Raw genomic sequence first — 21,768 nt, forward strand, 5'->3', positions numbered from 1 at the left:
ACCACAGGGGAAGGAAGGGCTGAGTGGGGGAGAGGCCCAGTGGATAAAAGGAGCTCCCAGCGGCTCTGCTCAATCCTCCCTGTCCTCTCCCTCTCCTCTGTCCCTCTGCCTCCACTCTCCCTGCACCATGGGACCTGCCTCAGGTCCCAGTCTGCTGTTGCTGCTGCTGACCAGCCTCCCCCTGGCCCTGGGGGACCCCATGTGAGTAGCTAGCACCCAGGTGGGAGCAGGCATTTGGGCTTCAGGTCCTTGTAGAATCCAGATGCACATGGTGTCTGTGGATTTCAGGTTGGCGGTAGGACATGAGAATTTGGGCTGCCTGGCTGGGGTGTTTGTGGGCTGGGTTTCCGTGGAATCCAGGCACAGGGGAATTGGAGTTTGCACATTTATGGAACTGAGTGTCTGGAGGTTTAGGATGGAGGGTCTGTGTGTCTAGCAATTGTGAGTTGGAGTAAACTGGAGGCTAACAAGTCCAAACAGTTCAGAAATCATGAGTTTCAGCATTTGGAGGCTTAGTGATTTGGTACTTTGGGTTTATGCAGGGTTGGGAGTGTGTGGATCTGGTTGTATTTAATAAGACCGTGGTGCCAGAGGCTTAAGTTTGGGTTTGGAGTATTCTAGGACTTGAGGTTTAGAGGTTGAGGGGTATATAGGTTTAGGCAATTGTGGTTTGGAAATCTAGAGACTTAAGAGGGTTGCTGGGTTTGTTTCTGAGGATCAGGGGTTGGTGGGAAACTGCAGCCCTAGATGTTCATGCTTTCAAATCAGGGTACACCTAGCTGAGGGGGTGGGAGGTCATGGTGACTGCCATCCTTCCCATGGGGATAGGGAGGGGACAGTGCCAGAGAGGAAGGCATAGCCAGGACCTGAGGCTGGCAGGTGTCCCAGGCTGTCATTGGATCCCCTTCAGGGTCTGAGGCAAAGTGCTAGGGAAGAGAGGAGCATCCAGGCACTGACCAGGCTAGGGCTGGAGTCTCCTGTCCCTGGGAATACAGCTCTGTGCGCCACTGGACAGGTACTCCATGATCACCCCCAACATCCTGCGGCTGGAGAATGAGGAAAACATAGTGCTGGAGGCCCACGAAGTTCAAGGGGACGTTCCTGTCACAGTCACGGTCCACGACTTTCCAGCCAAGAAGCAAGTGCTGTCCAGTGAGAAGACGGTGCTGAGTGGCGCCACGGGACACCTGGGAAACGTCACCATCAAGGTGGGCGCAGACTGGAACCAGCCCTGCTGACCTCCAAAGCCCCTCCCACTCTTTGTGGTCTGTCCCTCTGAACCATGTCCTTGGGCGTCCTCCTTCTCAGGCCCTGCCTCTTCTGAATTTGCCCCCTTCTGAGTGCCGCCCCTCCTCTGGGTGTACTCTCCCTCTAAACTCCACCATGTGAGTCTGCTGCTCCCCTATTGAGCCCCTCCCTCTCTATCCCCTCCCCTTGTGAGCCCCTCCCCTCTTGAGTCTGCTCCCCTACAAGCCTCCACCATCTGAGTCTCCTCCCCTTCTGAGCCCCTCCCCTCTTTGAGTCTCCCCCCTCTGAGCCCCGCCCCTCTCTGAGTCTCCTCCTCTCTGAGCCCCTCCCATCTCTGAGTCTCCTCCCCTCTGGGCCCCTCCCCTCTCTGAGTCTCCTCTCTTTCTGAGCCCCTCCCCTCTCTGAGTCTCCTCTCTTTCTGAGCCCCTCCCATCTCTGAGTCTCCTACCCTCTGAGCCCCCTCCCCCCTGAACCCCACCCTTCTGTGAGACTCCTCCCCTCTGAGCCCCTCCCATCTCTGACTCTCCTCCCCTCTGAGCCCCTCCCCTCTCTGAGTCTCCTCCCTTTCTGAGCCCCTCTCTGAATGTCCTCCCTTTCTGAGCCCCGCCCATCTCTGAGTCTCCTCCCCTTTGGAACTTCTCCTCTGAGTCTCCTCCTGAGAGTCTCCTCTCTATTCTAAGTCCGTTCCCTAGGTTTCAGTCCCTTTTAATTTCCTCTCCTGAGTCGAAGCCCCTTTCTGAGTCCCTTTCCCTTGGAGTTCCCACCCTGTCATTCTTCTGAGCCCACCCTCAGTCCACTCTCTGATCCCCCTTGGCTCCTGCTCCTGGTGCCTCTGCCCTCTCCCAACCTGGACAACACAGGCAAAGTAAAATGATGGGCAGGTTCCCTGGGGAAGAGGAGCAGGTCACAGCCCCGCCAAGGGCCCCGAATCTGGACACAGGGCATGGGACCCTGGAGCAGACCCCTAACAATCCCCTGGCACATGCCTAGATCCCAGCCAGCAAGGAGTTCAGGTCGGAAAAGGGCCACAAGTTTGTGACTGTCCTGGCGAACTTCGGGGCCACGATGGTGGAGAAGGTGGTGCTGGTCAGCCTTCAGAGCGGGTACCTCTTCATCCAGACAGACAAGACCATCTACACTCCCGGCTCCACGGGTACGGGCTGGGCTGGCTGGGGAGGGCCAGGCCCCAGGGTGTGGGGCCAGGTCTCATGGGCTCCTCTGTCTCTCCGACGGCCTTCCAGTCCTCTACCGGATCTTCACTGTGGACCACAAGCTGCTGCCAGTGGGCCGGACCATCGTCGTCAGCATTGAGGTACAGAAAGCCAGGCGCCAGTCACACAGGACAGAGACCATGGACAGGGGGTCCCAGAGACAAAGAGACATGCAGAGACATCAATGAAGAGAGATGTCTGGAGATGGCAGAGGTCCAGGGGGACCCACAGGGCAGCACATGCTCCCAAACATTCTGAGACCCCAGTGAGGGTCTCTTCCTCCTCTGCCCACAGCCTTCCATGGCTCCCACCTCCCTTGGGATAAAAGTCTAGGTCCTTCCTGCAGCCCACACAGCTTTCTCCATTCTCTCCCTGCCTCCCCTCCTCCCCTCTCCCCTGCCATCCTTGCTGTGCTCAGTCCTGCCCCAGGGTCTTTGCACAGACAGTTCCTGCTTTAAAACGTAAGTATATACAGACCTTTTCTTTGAAAAGCCACGGAGCTCGTTTCCTTGCCTGTTTAAATTTTCTGTTCAATTGTCACCCTTGCCCCGATTTTATAGTGAGGCTTCCCTGAGCACCCCCATAGAGTTGCAAGTCCCCACTGCAGGCACGAACACACACACACACACACACACTCAGATCCCATGTGTGGTATGATCTGTTCCTTTCTTAACCCCCTCCACCCTCCATTGAATCCAAGTTCACAGGGGAAGGGACTTTTCTCTGAGTCTCAGGGTCTCAACACCTGAACTCAGCTCAGTCCTTGGCATCTACTTGGGTGTAATAAAAACATACCGGAAGAAGGAGGGGCTCAGGAAGGAGAGCAGAGTGAGGAAGGGGGTCTTACCCTCAGCGATTGTCATGAGGAGGGACAGAAATCATGCAAGGTGGTGGCGAGTGCAAAGGCCCAGTGACTGGGTAGAGGATCAAGGCGGTCAGCCAGGGACAGAGTCCACGCGTCTCCTCCTCTAAGTGCTGGTGCCTCCAGCTCCCGTCCAACAGAGAACCTCATCCACAGAATCGCCCGCATTCCAAACCCAGAAAAGCAGGCTTTGAGGTCTGTCTCCTGAAGGTTAGCTGCTGGCAGCGGAACCCGTGAACTTGCTGTTCTTATGTGTTCACAGACAAGGCTCAGTGCCGGTCTGGCATACGAGTGGGCAGAAGATGCTAGTTGTTAGCTGCATTCAGAGAGGCACTGATCCTTATCAATGCGCTGCTTATGTGAAGGACAACCCAAGCCAGTGAGCTGGGAGCCTTTATGGTTTCCTTTTGCTGCATGTGCTCATGGAGCACAGAGAGGTTAAGTAACTTGCCCGAGGTCACACAATTTGTAAATGGCATGGTTTGAACCTAGGCTGATGGACCCGGGTCCACATCCTTAACCCCTGCACCTGTAGATGGGGTGCAAAGAGGCTGGGGGCAGAGCCTGGCCTCAGAAGAGCCACTTTGAGCCACAGCCCTTCCTGTCTGCTTACAGACCCCAGATGGCATCCCCATCAAGAGGGACACTCTGTCTTCTCAAAACCAGTTTGGCATCGTGCCCTTGTCTTGGAACATCCCAGAGCTGGTCAAGTACGTCAGGCTCTGTGGGGGTTTGGGGGTCCCCAGTCCCCTGAGGGGGAGCAGGGCTTGAGGCCGGGCTGCCCTCACCCGCCTTCTCTGCAGCATGGGGCAGTGGAAGATCCGGGCCCAGTATGAGAATTCGCCGCAGCAGGTGTTCTCCGCTGAGTTTGAGGTGAAGGAGTACGGTGAGTGGGGGAGGACCTGGGGGTCCTGGAGCGCTGGGCCCTGCGCCAGCCGCGCCAACACCGGCTCTCACCCTAGTGCTGCCCAGCTTCGAGGTCCTGGTGGAGCCCGCAGAGAAATTCTACTACATCGATGACCCGAATGGCCTGGAGGTCAGCATCACAGCCAGGTGAGGCCCAAGAGGTGTGACCAGGAGAGGGCTAGGTGAGGAGCCAGGTGCCAGGGCTGGGATGGGACCAGTGAACGCCAGGTGAGGTCCAGGTGAGGAGCCAGGTGAGGGTTCAGGTGAGGACAGGTGAGATCCAGGTGAGGAGTCAGGTGAGGCCAGCTGAGGGCCAGGTGAGGGCCAGATGAGGTCCAGGTGATGGGTCCAGGTGAGGGCCAGATTAGGCCAGGGCAGGTTCAGGTGAGGCCAGTTGAAGGGGCCAAGTGAGGGCCAGGTGAGCCAGATAGGTCCCTGTGAGGAGCCAGGTGAAGACCAGGTGAGGGGGCCTAGGATGGGGATGGGTGATGGCCAGGTGGGGACCCCGATGAGGAGCCAGGTGAGAGGCCATGTGAGTGTCCAGGTGAGGGCAGTTGAAAACCAGGTGAGGCCAGGAGAAGGGTTCTGGTGAGGACCAGATGAGGCCAGGTGAGGTCCAGGTTAGGAGCTAGGTGAAGGCCAGGTGAGGTTCAGGTGATGCCAGGTGAAGGGGCCAGGTGAGGGCCAGAAGAAAGGTCCTGGTAAGGGCCAGGTGTGGCCAGGTGAGGCCACTGGAAGGGGCCAGGAGAAGGCCAAGTGAGGCCAGGTGAGGGCCAGGTGAGGGCCAGGTGAGGCCAGGTGAAGGTCAGGTGAGGGCCAGGTGAGGGCCAAGTGAGGCCAGGTGAGGTCCAGGTTAGGAGCTAGGTGAAGGCCAGGTGAGGTCCAAGTGAGGCCACTGGAAGGGGCCAGGAGAAGGCCAAGTGAGGAGCCAGGTGAGGCCAGGTGAAGGTCAGGTGAGGGCAGGGACTCTGGGTGTTTGGCCACAGTGAGAAGTTAGGGCACCGTGGCCTTCCGAGAGTGGGCGGCTGACGCCGTGGCCCTGCAGGTTCCTGTATGGGAAGAACGTGGACGGCACCGCCTTCGTCATCTTCGGGGTCCAGGATGGCGACCAGAGGATCTCACTGCCCCAGTCCCTCCAGCGCGTTGTGGTACCTGAGAGGCCCCTGGACGCCCCTCTCTCCAGCGCCCCCTCTTAGACAGCTCCCCAGGGCCACCCCGCTGAGCCTTGTCCCCTCCCCAGATCGAGGATGGCACCGGGGAGGCCACCCTGAGCCGCCAGGTGCTGCTGGATGGTGTGCAGCCCTCCCGAGCCGACGCCCTGGTGGGGAAGTCCTTGTACGTGTCTGTCACTGTCATCCTGCACTCAGGTGAGGCCCAGGACCACCAGGCAGTCTGGCTGAGAGGAGAGCCCCCTGGGGGAGGAGCCCAGCCAGAGAGGGGAGGTCCAGGGGGAAGACAGGGGCATCTGAGAGGGAGCTGTGGTCTGAGGGGGGAGGCCCCGTATGGAGGTGGGACCCAGTCTAAGGGAGGAGGCCTGGTCCCGGGGGCGGCCAGGAGCCACCCTCATGGTCCCTCTCCTCAGGCAGCGACATGGTGGAGGCAGAGCACAGTGGGATCCAGATCGTGACCTCCCCCTACCAGATCCACTTCACCAAGACGCCCAAGTACTTCAAACCAGCCATGCCCTTCGACCTCATGGTGAGCCCCGGGGCAGGGCCCTGGCCCCACTCGTGCAGCACTGAGCACACCTCAGTCACCAGATCCCCCACCCCATGTCCACAGGTGTACGTGACAAACCCTGATGGCTCTCCAGCCCGCCGTGTGCCCGTGGTGGCCCAGGACAGTGATGTGCAGTCTCTGACGCAAGACGATGGCGTGGCCAAGCTGACCATCAACACGCCCAACAACCGGCAGCCACTGACTATCACAGTGAGTCCCCCCATCCTGGGGCTCCCGCCACCAGGGAGAGGGTGCCCCAGGGCTCGGCACTTGTACAGAAGGACCCTGCCATTTGCAAGATTTGCAAGTGGGGTGCTGTCGCAGGCGTGGAGGGATCCTCCTGGGGCAGAGAGGTCAGCTGTCTCGGGGGCCACAGAGGAACACCTGGCCTCCTGGCACTGAGGAGCCCAAATCCCACCAGGAGTGCTCTGCGGTGTCCCTGGAGGGGTGCACCGCTGGCACGGGGTCACTGCTCTCCCGATACCTGCCCCTCACTGGCTCCCACGCAGGCGGCAGAGGGACGTGCATCCTCCAGGGCTCCTGTGCCCATCCCTCTGCCTTCTAGGCCTCGGGGGCTGGCATGAGTCAGGCCTGTGGCTCTGTCCCCCAGATCCTGAACGAGGGCAAGCTGTTGAAGGCAGGTGGTCAGGCCCCAGCCTAGTGACCAAACACAGAATTATTCATTTGCAGTTCTGGACCTCAAAGTCCCCAAATCCAGGTGTGGCAGGTGGTTCCTCCTGAGGCTCCAGGGAGCAGCTGTGTCCTGCCTCTGCCAGCGTCTAGAGCCCCACCCCCAGGCCCTGTTCCTGACCTGTCCTCCACCTCAGAGCCAGCAGCATGTGTCCAAGAAATCACCTCTCCCCCCTCTCCCTCGGCCTCCTTCCTTTTCCTTCTTCCTCCTTCTCCTACTCTCCCTCCCTCCCTCCCTCTCTCTCCCTCCCCCTCCCTCCCTCCCTCTCCCTCCCCCTCCCTCCCTCCCTCCCTCTCTCTCTCTCTCTCTCCCCCTCTCCCCCTCTCTCCCTCTCACCCCACCCCACCCCGGGTCCACCCAGATAGTCCAGGGCAACTTCTGCACAGGATTCCTAGCTTCACCCCATCTGCAAAGCCTTCCTTCCATCAGGGGTCACACACCCTGTGCCTTGAGATCAGGCTGAGGGCGTCCTTGGTCCTGGCCTCCATCCCTCTCCCCCTCCCCCAGGTGCGCACCAGCAAGCAGGGCATCCCCCAGGCGCGGCAGGCCGTCAAGACCATGCAGGCCCAACCCTACAGCACGCTGTTCAACTCCAACAACTACCTGCACCTCTCTGTGTCTCGCATGGAGCTCAAGCCAGGCGAGACCCTCAACGTCAACTTCCACCTGCGAGTGGACCCTGGCCAGGATGCCAAGATCCGCTACTACACCTACCTGGTCCGTGGCCCTGGGCCCCCACGCCCTGCTCACGGCTGCTCCGGCACCCAGCATCCCTCCCCAAGCCCAGATCTCCTCCTCTGCCGCCCTGACCTCTGTCCTTCTGTCCCCCAGATCCTGAACAAGGGCAAGCTGTTGAAGGCAGGTCGCCAGGCCCGAGAGCCCGGCCAGGACCTGGTGGTGCTGCCCCTGACCATCACTGCGGATTTCATCCCTTCCTTCCGCCTGGTGGCCTATTACACGCTGATGGGTGCCAGCGGCAAGAGGGAGGTGGTGGCGGATTCTGTGTGGGTGGACGTCAAGGACTCGTGCGTGGGCACGGTGAGCATCCCCGCGGCTCCCCCACCCTCCGCCTTTCCTCCTCTGGGTCCGGCCTGGACTTCCCCGTCCTCGGTGCCCTCCCAGGGCTCACTGCTCCTTCCTGCTCCTCCCACCTCCCTGCAGCTGGTGGTCAAAGGTGGTGGGAAGGACGACCGGCAGCCTTTACCTGGGCAGCAGATGACCCTCAAGATAGAGGGTGACCGTGGGGCCCGAGTGGGGCTGGTGGCTGTGGACAAGGGCGTGTTTGTGCTCAACAAGAAGAACAAGCTGACTCAGAGTAAGGTGAGCGGCTGTGGCTGAGGCTGGACCCAAGACCACGGAGGCTCAGGGATGGCGTGGGGTGGAGCAGGACCGGGATCAGAGAGCATGAAGGAAGGGGCGGGGGTGGTGGAACAGACGTCAGAGTGGACACACAGGGTGGGGTGGTGAGATGGAAAAGCAGTCCAGCTTGGGGAAGGTCATGGTCAAGGTCCAGCTTGGGGAAGGTCATGGTCAAGGTCCAGCTTGGGGAAGGTCATGGTCACGGTCCAGCTTAAGGATGGTCACAGTAAGATCCAGTTTGGGCATGGCCCTGTGTACTCTGGGGCCATCTGATGTGGAAGCCTAGGGCATGGGGTGAGGCTAGAGAGTGAGGAAGGAGTGAGCTGGTCAGGGCTTGGAATGAAGGTGTAAATGCAAGTGGGGTTGGAGGTGAAGGGGTCGGGTGAGGAGTGGGGCCAGGCATAGGTGGGGATGGAGCTGTGGGTGGGCTGGAGTGGGGTGGGGTGGGTGGGAAGGGCTGCGTGGACTGTGGGGAGCTGGTGCAGGCGATGCTGTCCTGCCTGTCCCTACCTGGCCACCCACCCGCTGCAGATCTGGGACGTGGTGGAGAAGGCAGACATTGGCTGCACCCCGGGCAGTGGGCAGGACTATGCTGGAGTCTTCATGGACGCAGGGCTGGCCTTTAAGACCAACACAGACCTGCAGACAGCCCAGAGGACAGGTAGGGGCAGCGAGGGGCTCTGGAATGGGGCACCTGGTTCAAGTCCCGCCTCCACCAGCCCCGCCAGCAGGCTTCTCCCTGAGCCTCAGTTTCTTCATCTGTCCAATGGAAACAGCCACACGCCAACTTGCGGCTGTTGTGAGGGGTGATCCCAGGGCGCACAGTAGGTGCTTTACCCAACCTGTTCTTGGTCCACCTGCCCCTCAGAATTGGAGTGCTCCAAACCTGCTGCCCGCCGGCGTCGCTCCGTGCAGCTCATGGAAAAGAGGATGGACAAAGGTGGGCCCTCTGCCTGCCCTTCCCCACCACCCGCCCGGGGCCTGGCCATCTGGGCCCCAAGGTGACCTCCCAGGAGCCACAGAGGGAGGAGGGGAGGGCTGGCCCCGGGCACTTCTTCCTGGTCTGCCCTGGGCTCTCCTGGGTGGGGGCACCTGGCCAGGGCTCTGCCTGAGCACGTCTGGGCTCCCACAGCGGGTCAGTACAAGACCAAGGAGCTGCGCAGGTGCTGCGAGGACGGGATGCGGGAGAACCCCATGGGCTTCCCCTGCCAGCGCAGGGCCCGCTTCATCTCCCTGGGCGCCTCCTGCGTGCAGGCCTTCCTGGACTGCTGCAGCTACATCACCCAGCTGCGGCAGCAGCACCGCCGCGAGGGCCTCCTGGGCCTGGCCAGGAGTGAGTCCCTGGGACAGGAGCAGGCCTGCCTGAGGGAGGGGGAGGGCCTTCTGGGGGAGGGGGAGGTCCATTCTGAAGGGGGAAGGGAAGGTCCTGTCTGAGGGAGGGGGAGGTCCTGTCTAAGGGGGAGGGGGAGGTCTCCAAGGAGGGAGATACACATCCCCATGAGGTGCAAAAGCTCCTATTCTGGAGTCTGAAAAGGACCAATTCCTCCCTAAGGGCAGAGGGGTCCCTTGTTAGGGGAGAGGAAGGAGGCCCTTCCATGAGGGCTCAGGCTCTCAGGTGTGAGGGAGAAGCAGCACCTCATCTAGTGGTGGAGCCACCTGGGGTGAGGGAAGAGGTTCCCGCTAGGAAGATGGTCCCAGTCCTGCGGAGTCAGTCTGAAGTCACACACTGTGCCCAGGACCTCAGTGGTAGGAGAGAGGGTCCCAGATGATGGGCTGTCCACACCGGGTGCCAGTGGGAAGGCTCAGAAGGATTGAAGTTTCCTTCACCCAGGGAAACTGGTCTGTGCTGTGACCCAAAGCCTGGCGCCAAGTCAGGCCACCTGATGGATTAACAAGCAACTTTGATCCATCAAAGGCCTCATTCATGCGTTCCTTCATTCAGTTTTTTTTTTTTTGAGAATTGTAATATTTATTTTTAGTTCTCGGCGGACACACATCTTTGTTTGTATGTGGTGCTGAGGATCGAACCCGGGCCGCACGCATGCCAGGCGAGCGCGCTATAGCTTGAGCCACATCCCCAGCCCTTTCATTCAGTTTTTAATGAGACAAAACGTGTAGTCAGCTCTGTGTCCACAGATACACACATGCAAATCATTTGGTTAGGGTTTGGGTTGAGGTTTAGTTTTTTTTTTTTTTTTTTTAGCCCTTGGAAGGAGTAGTCCAGAATGCAGGTGGGTCCAGGCATCTATGGGATTCCACCTGCTTACTGTGATGCAGATGCAGAGCCAAACTAAGATCTGTCCATCACGTTTGAGGAAAGCCCAGCCAGGGTGGAACCTAGTCCTGTCCAGCTGTATTTACTTGCTGAGGGTCAAGCTGGTTGTTCAAGGCCACCACTTCTTCAGTGGTCCCCGCAAGGTCTGGGGAGCTCTCCAAAGGGCTGGTGGCATTCAGAATTAACAGATCCTTGGATGCAGGGGCCCTGATCCTTACGTAGGTCCATGCCAATGTTTTCCTTTCTTTGAAAATCAGAGGAAGGCAAGGTTATATTTATCTTGATAGCAACACATTTATAAATAGAATTTTAAATTTTTTTTAATGGAGTAAGGACTCCAGAAAGGTAACTGTGCCTGGGCCCATGAAGAGCCACAGCATGCCTCTGGGTGCGTTTCCCAGCTAAGAGCCCCCACAGTGCAGAGGGAACAGTGTGGGAGGTGGGCTGCCCTAAGCCAATTCTCACCCCATCAGGTGACATGGATGAGGACATAATTCCAGAAGAAGACATCATTTCCAGAAGCCAGTTTCCAGAGAGCTGGTTGTGGGCCATAGAAGAGTTAAAAGAACCAGAGAAAAACGGGTATGGCCAGGGTGCCCCTGCCCACCCCTGCCACCCTCTGCCGACTGCCACAGCTCCCCACACTGCACCAGGGTGACCTTCCGTCTGTACACACCTGCAACCTCCCATCTCTTCTAGAGCCACTGTGAACCCACATCCCAACCTAGGAAAATCAAGAGCTGGGTCACCCCACGTTCCCTGCCCCCCAGGCCTCGCCCTCCTCCCTGCTGGACATCTTCTAATGCCCCCACTTCTCCCAACCCAGAATCTCCACGAAGGTCCTGAACATCTTTCTGAAAGACACCATCACCACTTGGGAGATCCTGGCTGTGAGCCTGTCGGACAAGAAAGGTGAGGGAGAGTCCGGGCCCTGGGCACCTTCCTGTCCCAACAGACTCCCCGGGTGGGCTGAGCGGCCCCGCTTCCCTCTGTCCTGGCTACTGCATGGCTTCAAAGGCCAGACCCGGACACTTAGTCTCCAAAATTGGTATTAAAAAAAACAGATTTCATTTTTTAGTGGGAATTTTAAGTTCACAGAAAAACTCAGCAGAAAGAAAAGGAATTTCCCTACCCACCCCCCGCTATAGTTTACTTTTATTTGCACTAGTCATTACAATCTATTGTGCATTTAACTTGACCACCTCAGAACTAGATTTTCACTGGGAATATTTCGATCTGTATTTGGGTTTCATGATGTTCACAGTTGAATAGGCAAATTTTCAAGCCCAAGTTGTTGCAAACATACTTAAACATTTCCCAGGCACTGAATCTAGCATTGCTTTTTTTGTGAATTGAGATTTAACTCACTCATAAAAATCCCCCTTATAAACTGTGCAGCTTATAAGCTTTTCTATATTCACAACATCTATCCTCAACTGTTAGCTTTCTAGTTTAAATCTGGTTGAGATGGAATAAGTGTAAATAAAAGTTAATTAAATGAAAGTAAAAAACAGCCCCACTCCAGCCAGCCACATCCGCAGCTCTGGGTGATCCCAGGAGGCTTTAGGGTACCTGGTTGGAGGAGCAGATATATTTTGGAGACCCGCCAGTTAGTTAGGCTGGCTGTCTTCCTACACATGCATCTAAAAGTCAAACTGCAAAGAGAAAGGAAATCATCAAATGATAAGGCCACTTCCTGCCCCTCCACCATCTAGAACCCATGCCTTGGCCAGTGTTTAGTCTGTGGGCTTCTGCAGAGTCAGGTGCAGCTTGGGCCAGCTCCCCTGGTTGAGGGTGAGAGCCAGGACTATGGAAGAGGCAGCAACTTGAGTTCAAGCTACAGTTCCCTTTGGGTTGGCCCACCCTGCCCTTCCCGTGCCCTTGACATTGGTGCTGTCTCTGTGCGGACAGGGATCTGCGTGGCAGACCCCTACGAGGTCACAGTGATGCAAGACTTCTTTATCGACCTGCGGTTGCCCTACTCTGTGGTGCGCAATGAGCAGGTGGAGATCCGAGCTGTCCTCTTCAACTACCGCGAGAAGGAGAGTCTCAAGGTGCGCCCTGGGGAGGGGGCAAAGGCCTGGGGGTGTGATGGGGGACGCCCTGTTGCGCACCTGCGCTGACACCTCCTTCCCTGGCAGGTGAGGGTGGAACTGATCCACAACCCAGCGTTCTGCAGCCTGGCCACCGCCAAGAAGCGCTACTACCAGACTATAATGATCCCGCCCAAGTCCTCGGTGCCAGTGCCCTATGTCATCGTGCCCTTGACCATAGGGCTGCAGGAGGTGGAGGTCAAGGCTGCTGTGTACAACCACTTCATCAGCGACGGTGTCAAGAAGACCCTGAAGGTCGTGGTGAGTCCTTTGTGCATCCGCTGTCCCTTGTCCTTCAGGGAATGTGCCTGTGCTCCATACTGCTGATCCCCGGTGGGTGACTCAGGCTCTGAGACCCTAAGAATCATCACAAGCCAGGCTTAGTGGCTGCTCCCGTGATCTCAGCGACTCAGGAGGCTGAGGCAGGAGGAACCCAAGTCCAAGGCCAGCCTCAGCAACTTAGTGAGAACCTGTATCAAAAAAAAAGGGGGGGGGCTAGGGGTGGAGTACCCAGTACACCCCCATCCCTGCCAAAAAAAGGAATCATGGCAGTGTCCAGCTTAGAAATTTAGAAGTCTCAGATATTTGGAGGCAGAGCCAAGATTAGTGTAATGTGACTGAGATAAATCAGGCACAGAATTCTTAAGGATGCCATAATGTCAGTCATTAAGATCAATAGTATTTTCATGCAATAATTTTATTATGATGACTGTTATTATGTTAAATGATGTTTCCTCTTATTCATTATTTTTGTAGTTGGTCATAATACCTTTATTTTTTATTTATTCTTCTGTGGTGCTGGGGATTGAACCCAGGGTGTTGCTTGTACTAGTGAGCACTGTACCACTGAGCACTGAGCCACAACACCAGCCCTCCTCTTATTCATTTTTAATTTCAATTTTATGATGGTAAAATAGACATAACAGTTGCCACTTGAAGCATGTTTAAGCGTACAGTTCTGTGACATTAAGAGCATTTATATTGTGGTGCACCAACACCACATCCACATGCTGAATCCTTTCCTATTATAAAACCAGAACTCTATATTGTTTTCCATGTGATATTTTATGGAAGAAATCAAAATGAGGGCTGGAGGTACAGGCTGAAGGTGGACAGTGTATGCACAAAGCCCGGGTTCTATTCCCAGAACCGGGGGAGGAAAAGAAATCCCAGCCAGGCGTGACACCTCTCACCCTAGCAACTCAGAGGCTGAGGCAGGAGGATCACAATTTCAAGGCTACCCTCTACAACTTACCAAAACAAGGTCTCAAAAAGTTTTTAAAAGTTGGGCTGATGCAAATATGCTCAGTGCTTAAGTGTGCCTAGGTTCAATCCTCATTACTAAAAAAGAGAGAAAGAAAGAAATCCAAATCAATGACCAATAAAGGGACAGTAAATGAAATATCAAAATTTAATTTAAAGCAGACGAGATCTCACATTGTCAAGCCAAGGCTTGTGACACACACTGACACAAAAGGAAAAATTAGTGCCCTCTTTACATTTGTATTTTCCCTCTAATGGTTAATTTCTTCCAAAATGTTAAAGATGTTGGGAAAACAATTAAAACATTGAAAAGCTGCTGCATTCAAGTAGACAAAGTAATTTTACATGGAAATGGATTTCGGCCCAAGCCAGACTCAAGTATCATTCATATTTTCAAGCTTTTATGGAAGCAAACTTATATTTTTACCAATTGTTTTAAGGCTCTACAATAAAATCTTCTTTTAAAAGTACATAAACTCATAGTGAGGGTCCCACGTTCCTTCTGCCCCACACTGGATGGCTGTGAGTGGGCAGAAGCGCCAGGCCTGGCGGGGGCCTGCCTGTGCAGCTCCGGAGAGCAAAGCGACCAGTCTCCCCAATTCCATGTGCCCTGATGTTGGCGGCCTGAAATGGATCATGGCAGCATACTCACAGCCTACCAATAGGGGCTTTGCCTTCCTTGGACATGTGTCAGCAGCTCCCTGGGGAAAACTCAATCTCCAGACAAAATCTGGCTTTTATTACCAGTGACGGGAGACGGGGTCCTGGGAAAGAAACTGCTGTCCACATGGAAGCCTTTTGTGTACACACAGATGGGGGCCTGGGTTGGACTTTCAGTACTAGCTAAAATAGCCCCTGTTTCATGAGCCCTTGCTATGTTTCAGGCCCTGTGCTGCTTACTTTGTGCATATTCTTTTATTTAAGAGATGCGTAGATGGCAATGGGTTAAACACCCAGACTCTGGAGCCAGGTGACCAGATTTAAACCTCAGCCCTGTCCTACTAGCTGTGTGACCTTGAGCCAGTCATTTCACCCCTCTGGCATCCCAGTTTCCTCATTTTGTAAATAGGAGTCATCTAGCCCCAGCAGGAATCATGAGGACCAGCGTGGTCAGGATCCGGCTTCATGGGAAGCTGCTGTACGATAAACATGCTATTCCTTGCTGCTGAACAGAGGACTTCACAGCTAAGCTTAGGCAGGGTTTTGTTGTTTTTTTTGTTGTTGTTGTTTGTTTGTTTTCTTTTTCATTGAAGTACTGAGGCTGGAGCCCAGGCTTGGTGCCTGCCAGGCAAGCTCTCCATCACTGAGCTGCACCCCAGCCCTACAGCAGTTTTCGATCTAGTTGAGGCTTCACATTCTAAAATGATTCTCTTATGATATTACCTTAGTGAATAAAAGTTGCCCAAATGAACATTTAAAAAACATTTTTGAGAAATCCTCTCTTGTGTTGTCCCTAATTCTGGGGGTGCTTAGCCAAAGCACCTCCCTCCTCCACTCCCTCTGTGTCCTCAAACTTCTGGCCTCAAGGAATCCTCCCACCTCAGCCTCCTGAGTAGTTGGGCCTATAGACACACCACTGTGCCCAACCACGACTACCTTAAGTATCTCTACTTAAGTCTAAAAGGTTTTAAATTACAGAGAACGTGAGTGATGATAGCTCTGCTAGTCAGCTTTCTGTCACTATAATGGAATACCTGTGGTAACTAACTTTTGAAGAGAAGAGGTTGATTTTGACTCAGGATGTTGGAGGTTCCAGTCCATGATCAGGCAGATCCAGTGCTTTCAGGCCTCGGTGGGGGTGGGGTGGCTCATTGCTGTGGAGTGTGCAGTGAGGCAGAATCCTTCACCTCCTGGCCAGGAAGCAAACAGAGCAAGGAGGGTCTGCAATCCCATTATCCCCTTCAAGGGCACACCCCAGTGACCTAAAGAGCTCTCAGCAGACCCCACCTCTAGCAGGCTGCATCTCCTCCCAATAGCACCACCCTGAGACTCAGCCTGCATTGCACGGGCCTTTAGGGGACGTTCAATATCCAAACCATAGTGAAAGCAGCACCCACCCCATTGGATTGTGAGGATCCAGTGAGCTAGCCCAAGTAGTTTCTCAGCACATGTGAAGATTTCACACTTTTTCGTCATTGATGTAGAATTGTCTGATGAATTTGCACAAGATCTGTGTAAGGTATGACCCTCTGCTAGAGTCATCCTCATGACAGTGGCTTGCTGACCATCTGTGTGTCTGTCCTTTTCTTCACTGGACTTCCTCCCCCTCCCAACACCGCATAGCCCGAAGGAATTAGAGTCAACAAAACCGTGGCCATTCGCACACTGGACCCAGAACACCTTGGGCAAGGTGAGCCATCAGCCGGAGAGGGTGTGGAGCTACAGCCTGGGCACAGTGGTGCCGGGCAGGGGAGAGAGGGGCTGGTGCCGTCACATCTCTCCCCTGCAGCTGGCGTGCAGAGAGAGGAGGTGCCAGCCGCAGACCTCAGTGACCAAGTCCCAGACACTGATTCGGAGACCAGGATCCTCCTGCAAGGTGAGCCATTCCCAACCCTCTGGGAACCAGGAAGGTGTCTGGGCACCAGGCTCTGTTAGCCACACACCTGCCTCCACATCAGCTGGGGCAGCGCCCCTTGGATCTGTTTTAGAGGAGCCCTCTGGCACTACTGACTTCACAGAGAGCTTTTGCTGCTAAGTACATTTGGAGGAGAGCGGAAATTCTGCCAATAATTGCCTGGATGGAAGACCAGGGCGAGGAAGGGCAGGAAGGGGCCTCCCAACCTGGGAGCTGAAGGGCTGGGGGCCAGGAGCCTTGGCTCCCTCATCTGTGATGGGGACTGAAAGAGCAGATTGGCCTGCAGGGTTCTTGTGACTATTAAAGGGGATGCTGTGCGCTCTTCTCTTAGAACTGAGCCTGGCAAAGGGCATGACCCACCATACAAGCATTCATGCCTAGAATACTTTACTGTGGGTGAAAGGAGAGATCTGGGAACCGGGGTCCCCCTGTGAAGTAGGAGCTCCCCTGAGTCCCATGAAGAAGCCCTGTCCAGCCCCTCAGCCACGGAGCCTCCTCACTCCTGTCACGCCCTCCTACCCCCCCCATCCTGAGCCCTTGGCCCTGTCTGGTGGGAGGCTGGGAACGCTGGGGCAGCCTGGACCTCCCACACCCGCTGCACAGTGGGCCCCTGTACTAGATCCCCCCAATCAACTGCTGCAGGGACCCCAGTGGCCCAGATGGCAGAGGACGCCGTGGACGCGGAGCGGCTGAAGCACCTCATCGTGACCCCCTCTGGCTGCGGGGAACAGAACATGATCGGCATGACGCCCACGGTCATCGCCGTGCACTACCTGGACCAGACGGAACAGTGGGAGAAATTCGGCCTAGAGAAGCGGCAGAATGCCTTGGAGCTCATTAAGAAGGGTGGGCCCAAGGCGCTGGCTCCTGGGAGGGCCCTCCCCTCCTGACCCCGCCCCTCCCCTGAGACCCCGCCCTCCTTGCAACGCCTCTCCCCAGAGCCCCTCCCCTCCTCTCTCAGATCCCCCAACCCTTCAGAGCCCTTGGCACCAGCATCCTGCCCCACCTGCGCCCTTCCCCTGAATGCCTGTCCCAGCCCAGAGGGCACCCTGCCCTTTCTGAGTCCCTCTCCAGTGAGTCCCCACTTCCACCAGACCCCCTCAGCTCCCTGGACACACCCGTCTCTTATTCTCTTACTCCTTCAGAACCCCATCCTCCTCTCAGCTCCTTTCCCTCTCCGACATCCCCCTTCCCCACCCTGAGTCCTCCTGCACTTGAGGAACTCTTTCTACACCCTGAATAACATCCTCGCTCCACCCTTCATTGGGGTACCCAAAAGGGCTGCGTTCCTCTGGTGACCACTCTCTTCCCTCAGGGTACACCCAGCAGTTGGCCTACAGACAGCCCAGCTCCGCCTATGCCGCCTTCACAAACCGGGCGCCCAGCACCTGGTGAGTCAGGGTGGTCAGCTTGGCCAGACTCCGCCCGGCACCTGGCAGAGTAGGGCCTGGGTTTCAGCCAGGGGTGCTCTAGGCCAGCAGGACACAAACAGCCCTGTGCGGCGCTTCCAGGGCGCTTCCACGGACGCAGCAGCCTTTAGTCAACCAAGTGACCTGCTCAGGTAGACTTCATTAAACACTGACTTCCTGAAACTCTGGAGTCCTGGGGGTAGCCCAGCAACCGAGCCAGGCCCCGCCCCTCTCTTCTCATTGGGTAACTGGGATGGCAGGCTGCAAGCCCAGAGCGGATTGGTTCACTCTGTTTCCGCCCCCAGGCTGACAGCTTACGTGGTGAAGGTCTTCTCTCTGGCTGTCAACCTCATTGCCATCGACTCCCAGGTCCTCTGTGGAGCTGTTAAATGGCTGATCTTGGAGAAGCAGAAGCCGGATGGACTCTTCCAGGAGGATGGGCCCGTGATAGCACAACAAATGACAGTAAGAGATTGGGATTCACGGCAAGAGTGGGGGAGAGAGGCGTCTGGGAGTCACGGGAGGCTCATTCCCATCAGGACCCAATTCACTTTGTGCAAGTGGAAATGAGGGACAGGGGAAAATAATTGTGACTCCTATGTTGCAAAAGCCAGATCTTCAAAATGAAAGTGCACGACATCTTGTTGAGAAATAAATAAGAATTTCATTAAAGCAAAGGCAGGAGCCCTGATGGAGAGCCTGGGCATCTCCTCTGACGTCCTCTCTGATCCATCTCCACTGCTGCCCATTCCGCTACCTGGATGATGCTCAAAACTGGCCCCTTCCTCCCATCCCCAGCCTAGGAGCTGGTCCACATATCTCTCTCCTTCACCCTGAGACCTTGGAAAAGCTGTCCTGGTCATTGCCCTGCGGGCTTCACTCTTGTTAGCTCTCAGGTGTTCACCACCAATGCTTTTCAAATCTGACTGGATGTCTCCAAAGAAAGTCCTGAGGCTCCCCCTGTGTTTTTTTAAAATTTTTTTAGTTGTAGTTGGACACAATATCTTTATTTTATTTATTTGTTTTTATGTGATGCTCAGGATCAGTCCAGTGCCTGGCACGTGCTAGGTGAGCACTCTACCGCTGAGCCCCAGCCCCAGCCCCAGCCCTTCCCCTGACTCTTAAATTCCACAGGGGAGTGGTTCTCAAAGTGTGATATTCAGACCCGCAAGAGCATCACCCACAAAGTTGTTGGAAATGAACATTCTGGGATAGCATCCCACACCTGTTGAACCAGAAATTCTAGGGATGGGGCCCTGGAATATGACTTCTAATAATCCCATCTCCCCAGGTGATGCTGAGGTATGCCCAAGATAGAGAATCAATGCCCTAGTCTGACCTCCAGGCTCCCAGCCTCACAGCCTGCCCTCTCCTTCTACACCCTACCCACACTGGTGAAAGACTGTTCAGTCCTGCCACAGGGGCTTTGCACAAGCTCTCACTGGTGCCCAGCATGCTAACCCCTGCACACTGAGAGTTGACACCTCTAAAGATCAGGGTGCCAGCTGTGCTCTCTCCACGATAGCTGTCCTGACCTCACAGGGTCACTGCCCCATAGTTCATTCACTGCTGTGTCCTATTCTGCAGAGCCTTCATAAGTCAGAAATTAATACAGGTGGTCCCTGACTTACCATGGTGCCACTTAGGATCTTGCACTTCACCATGGTGGGAAACCATATCCCACACCACGTTCCATTCTTCCCTTTCAGCACAGGTTGAATACAAGAAGGAGAAATTCAGCACTTGGTATAATAGCCTCGTGGGAGGGGCGTTACTGTGAGTGTCCCGAGCACAGTTCAGGCTAAGCTAGGATGTGTGGAAAGTCAGGGCACCGAATGAATTTTACATGATATTTTCCTTTTGCCATGGTTTGTTGGCATGTGAGTCCCTCGGAAGCTGAGGAACCTCTGTACCTACGGAGGAGCCTCTGGCTCCTGCCTCCTGTCCCTGTTAGACAAGAGGCTCAGGAGGCTGGAGCTGGGCCAGGTTTTCATGTACCCCTGTGTAGGCACAGCGCCAGGCGAGGGGTCGTCTGGTGACATTGCAGAATGAACAAATGATTGCAGTGATACATATGAGAGAGTCTGGCTGTCCCTGAGGGAAGGGAGCCCTAGGAGGAGCCCCAACCCTGTCCAGAGCAGGCTTGCCCTGTGTGGACACATGGTGACCTTGTCTCTGCTCTGCTCCCGTCCCAGGGTGGCTACCAGAACAGCGTGGAAGGTGATGTGGCCCTCACAGCCTTTGTTCTCATCGCCCTGCAGGAGGCTAAGGACATTTGCGAGGGGCAGGTCAACGTAAGTGCCCTCCTCAGAGCCCCCTGTCCCAAGCTGGGGAATGTCCACCTGGGAGGGGAGGCTCTGCCTTGGGGGGGTCGCCAGAGCCCTGCACCTGCTACCTAGTAAATCACCCCATACTTACTCCGTGGAGGGCTTGGCCAGATCGCCACGACCCTCGGGCATCCCTGTTGTCATCTCTCAGGGTTTCAATGGTCAGCAAGTGGATATACAGCAGGCACGCAGGAAGTGAGGGCGATGGCAAGGAGAAGGAGGAAGGGGGGAGGACGGCGGGGGGGCGGGCTCCTCCAGGCTGCCTGCTGAGTCGGACTCCTCCTCATGTCTCCTGCCTGTTCAGAGCATCTTTTCCCAACACCTGATTCAGTGGTGTCACATTGGCAGCTTGACATTGACCTTGGGGGGCGATTTGCACCACCAATCAGTACAAACCAGGGCTCCCCCAGCCTTTGCAGGAGAGGGCTCCTTGATAACCTCCCAGCACACCACTGACATGGGACGCTCAGGTACATGGCAGCTGTTCAGTCACAAGGCGCTCACAGGTGGCCAGGAGGTCTGGGAAACACTGAAAGCACAGATCCAAGACAGAGGTCCCAGGACAGACAGTATCCTGACGCCCCAGGAGTGGCGCATGCAGGATGCTGACCATGGCTGTGGTGGCGACCACCTACCAGAGTGCCCGCCCCTCTGTCCCACAGCTCCTGGGAGATAGCATCTCCAAGGCAGGAGACTTCCTGGAATCCAGATACCTGAACCTGCAGAGGCCCTACACCGTGGCCATTGCTGGCTATGCCCTGGCCCAGATGGGCAGGCTGAAGGGCCCCCTCTTTGAAAAATTCCTAAACACATCCACAGGTGAGGGGCAGCCATAAGGAGGGGGAGGGATGCAAGACTGGGTTGAAGGGAGAATACCTTGAGCTGTGATGTGTGGCTCTAATTCCATTGTCATTGCAAATCACAGAAGAAGGCCCTTGCCTGGCTCACTCAGGGAGGGGTAGGGAGCACTGGGTTGAAGGGCGGAGTCAGAGCCCACAGAGCAGAGCAGGGCTTGAATGTTGGCCTGCATATTAGACCTCAGTGCCTCGCAGGCAGGAGTCTCTTTCTGAGCTTTCCCTGGGCCATCCCCAGGCTGCAAGGACAGTGAGCCTGGGGGCTCAGAGTGTCCTCTTTGCAGATAAGAACCGCTGGGAGGAGCCAGACAAGCATCTCTACAACGTGGAGGCCACGTCCTATGCCCTGTTGGCCCTGCTCCTGCTGAGGGACTTCGACAACGTGCCCCCCGTGGTGCGCTGGCTCAATGAGCAGAGATACTATGGAGGCGGCTATGGCTCCACCCAGGCAAGCGCCCCACCCCTGGGCTCCTGCACCCTACCTCCTGTAGCCTGCCACCGCTCCCAGACAGGTCTCTGAGACCCAGGCGGGAGGCTCCTCTGTCCCACCAGCAAGGGGCTGGAGAGGAGCAGAGAACCCAGGTTCTCTTGGGTACACACCCTCCTGGGGGTCCAGACTTCATTCCAGAAGCTCCAGGCTTTGAGCGGAGCCTCTGCTCTCTGTGCTGTCCATTCCGTGTCCTCGGGGCTCCAGCTCAGGAGTGAGCCCCCCTCTTCCCTTGGTGGCTCCTGATCCACGTTGCCACTTCCACCAGGCTCCCGTTCTGAAGCGGGCTCTCCCTTACTCCAGGGCACCGTCCAGGCCCTGTCCCTCCTACACCACGTCCAGGGCCTTCTACACCACGGTTCAGTGACTGCAGGATCCAGCCGCCCAGGCTCCAGCTTGAGCCTCTTTCTTTCTGGGGGGCTCTCCATTAAAATCCCAATGTCGCTTCACAGTGTCACACTCGGATTCAGCATCCTCAGGCTCCGAGGA

The 21,768-nt window shown here is 56.1% G+C and overlaps 1 protein-coding gene and 1 long non-coding RNA gene across 5 annotated transcripts in view; one reads left to right on the top strand and one right to left on the bottom strand.

Annotated features, from left to right (window-relative positions):
- The first annotated feature begins 45 nt into the window (after positions 1-45).
- LOC124092398 (complement C3) overlaps positions 46-21,768 on the top strand; it is a 28,921-nt gene continuing 7,198 nt past the window's right edge. Inside the window, exons 1-29 of the mRNA XM_046443919.2 lie at positions 46-201; positions 1,016-1,208; positions 2,239-2,401; positions 2,490-2,560; positions 3,937-4,031; positions 4,125-4,207; positions 4,284-4,374; positions 5,273-5,375; positions 5,468-5,594; positions 5,810-5,925; positions 6,010-6,156; positions 7,145-7,354; positions 7,469-7,675; positions 7,799-7,957; positions 8,528-8,657; positions 8,865-8,936; positions 9,129-9,329; positions 10,745-10,853; positions 11,098-11,183; positions 12,183-12,325; positions 12,413-12,625; positions 15,911-15,977; positions 16,077-16,163; positions 16,845-17,048; positions 17,518-17,593; positions 17,917-18,076; positions 19,807-19,905; positions 20,601-20,757; positions 21,077-21,240. Of these exons, the coding sequence (XP_046299875.1) occupies positions 128-201; positions 1,016-1,208; positions 2,239-2,401; positions 2,490-2,560; positions 3,937-4,031; positions 4,125-4,207; positions 4,284-4,374; positions 5,273-5,375; positions 5,468-5,594; positions 5,810-5,925; positions 6,010-6,156; positions 7,145-7,354; positions 7,469-7,675; positions 7,799-7,957; positions 8,528-8,657; positions 8,865-8,936; positions 9,129-9,329; positions 10,745-10,853; positions 11,098-11,183; positions 12,183-12,325; positions 12,413-12,625; positions 15,911-15,977; positions 16,077-16,163; positions 16,845-17,048; positions 17,518-17,593; positions 17,917-18,076; positions 19,807-19,905; positions 20,601-20,757; positions 21,077-21,240 (3,807 nt within the window). The 5' untranslated portion in view covers positions 46-127. The remainder of the gene's footprint in view (positions 202-1,015; positions 1,209-2,238; positions 2,402-2,489; positions 2,561-3,936; positions 4,032-4,124; positions 4,208-4,283; positions 4,375-5,272; positions 5,376-5,467; positions 5,595-5,809; positions 5,926-6,009; positions 6,157-7,144; positions 7,355-7,468; positions 7,676-7,798; positions 7,958-8,527; positions 8,658-8,864; positions 8,937-9,128; positions 9,330-10,744; positions 10,854-11,097; positions 11,184-12,182; positions 12,326-12,412; positions 12,626-15,910; positions 15,978-16,076; positions 16,164-16,844; positions 17,049-17,517; positions 17,594-17,916; positions 18,077-19,806; positions 19,906-20,600; positions 20,758-21,076; positions 21,241-21,768) is intronic.
- On the bottom strand, positions 12,496-17,773 carry LOC124092399 (uncharacterized). Of its 4 annotated transcripts, none has more exons than XR_009226749.1 (4): positions 17,475-17,773; positions 15,322-15,477; positions 13,620-13,705; positions 12,496-12,834 (listed from the first exon to the last, which is right to left on the bottom strand). It is a non-coding gene; the product is annotated as an uncharacterized LOC124092399 (long non-coding RNA). The 4 variants fall into 4 exon arrangements; XR_009226748.1 differs by lacking the exon at positions 17,475-17,773 and adding an exon at positions 15,685-16,849; XR_006851592.2 differs by lacking the exon at positions 17,475-17,773 and having other exon boundaries at positions 12,496-12,721; positions 15,322-16,849.

Source organism: Marmota monax, unplaced genomic scaffold, assembly GCF_021218885.2.
Source record: "Marmota monax isolate L192 unplaced genomic scaffold, Marmota_monax_Labrador192_F-V1.1 WCK01_AAM20220418_F8-fsc00102, whole genome shotgun sequence".
Taxonomy (NCBI): Eukaryota; Metazoa; Chordata; class Mammalia; order Rodentia; family Sciuridae; genus Marmota; species Marmota monax.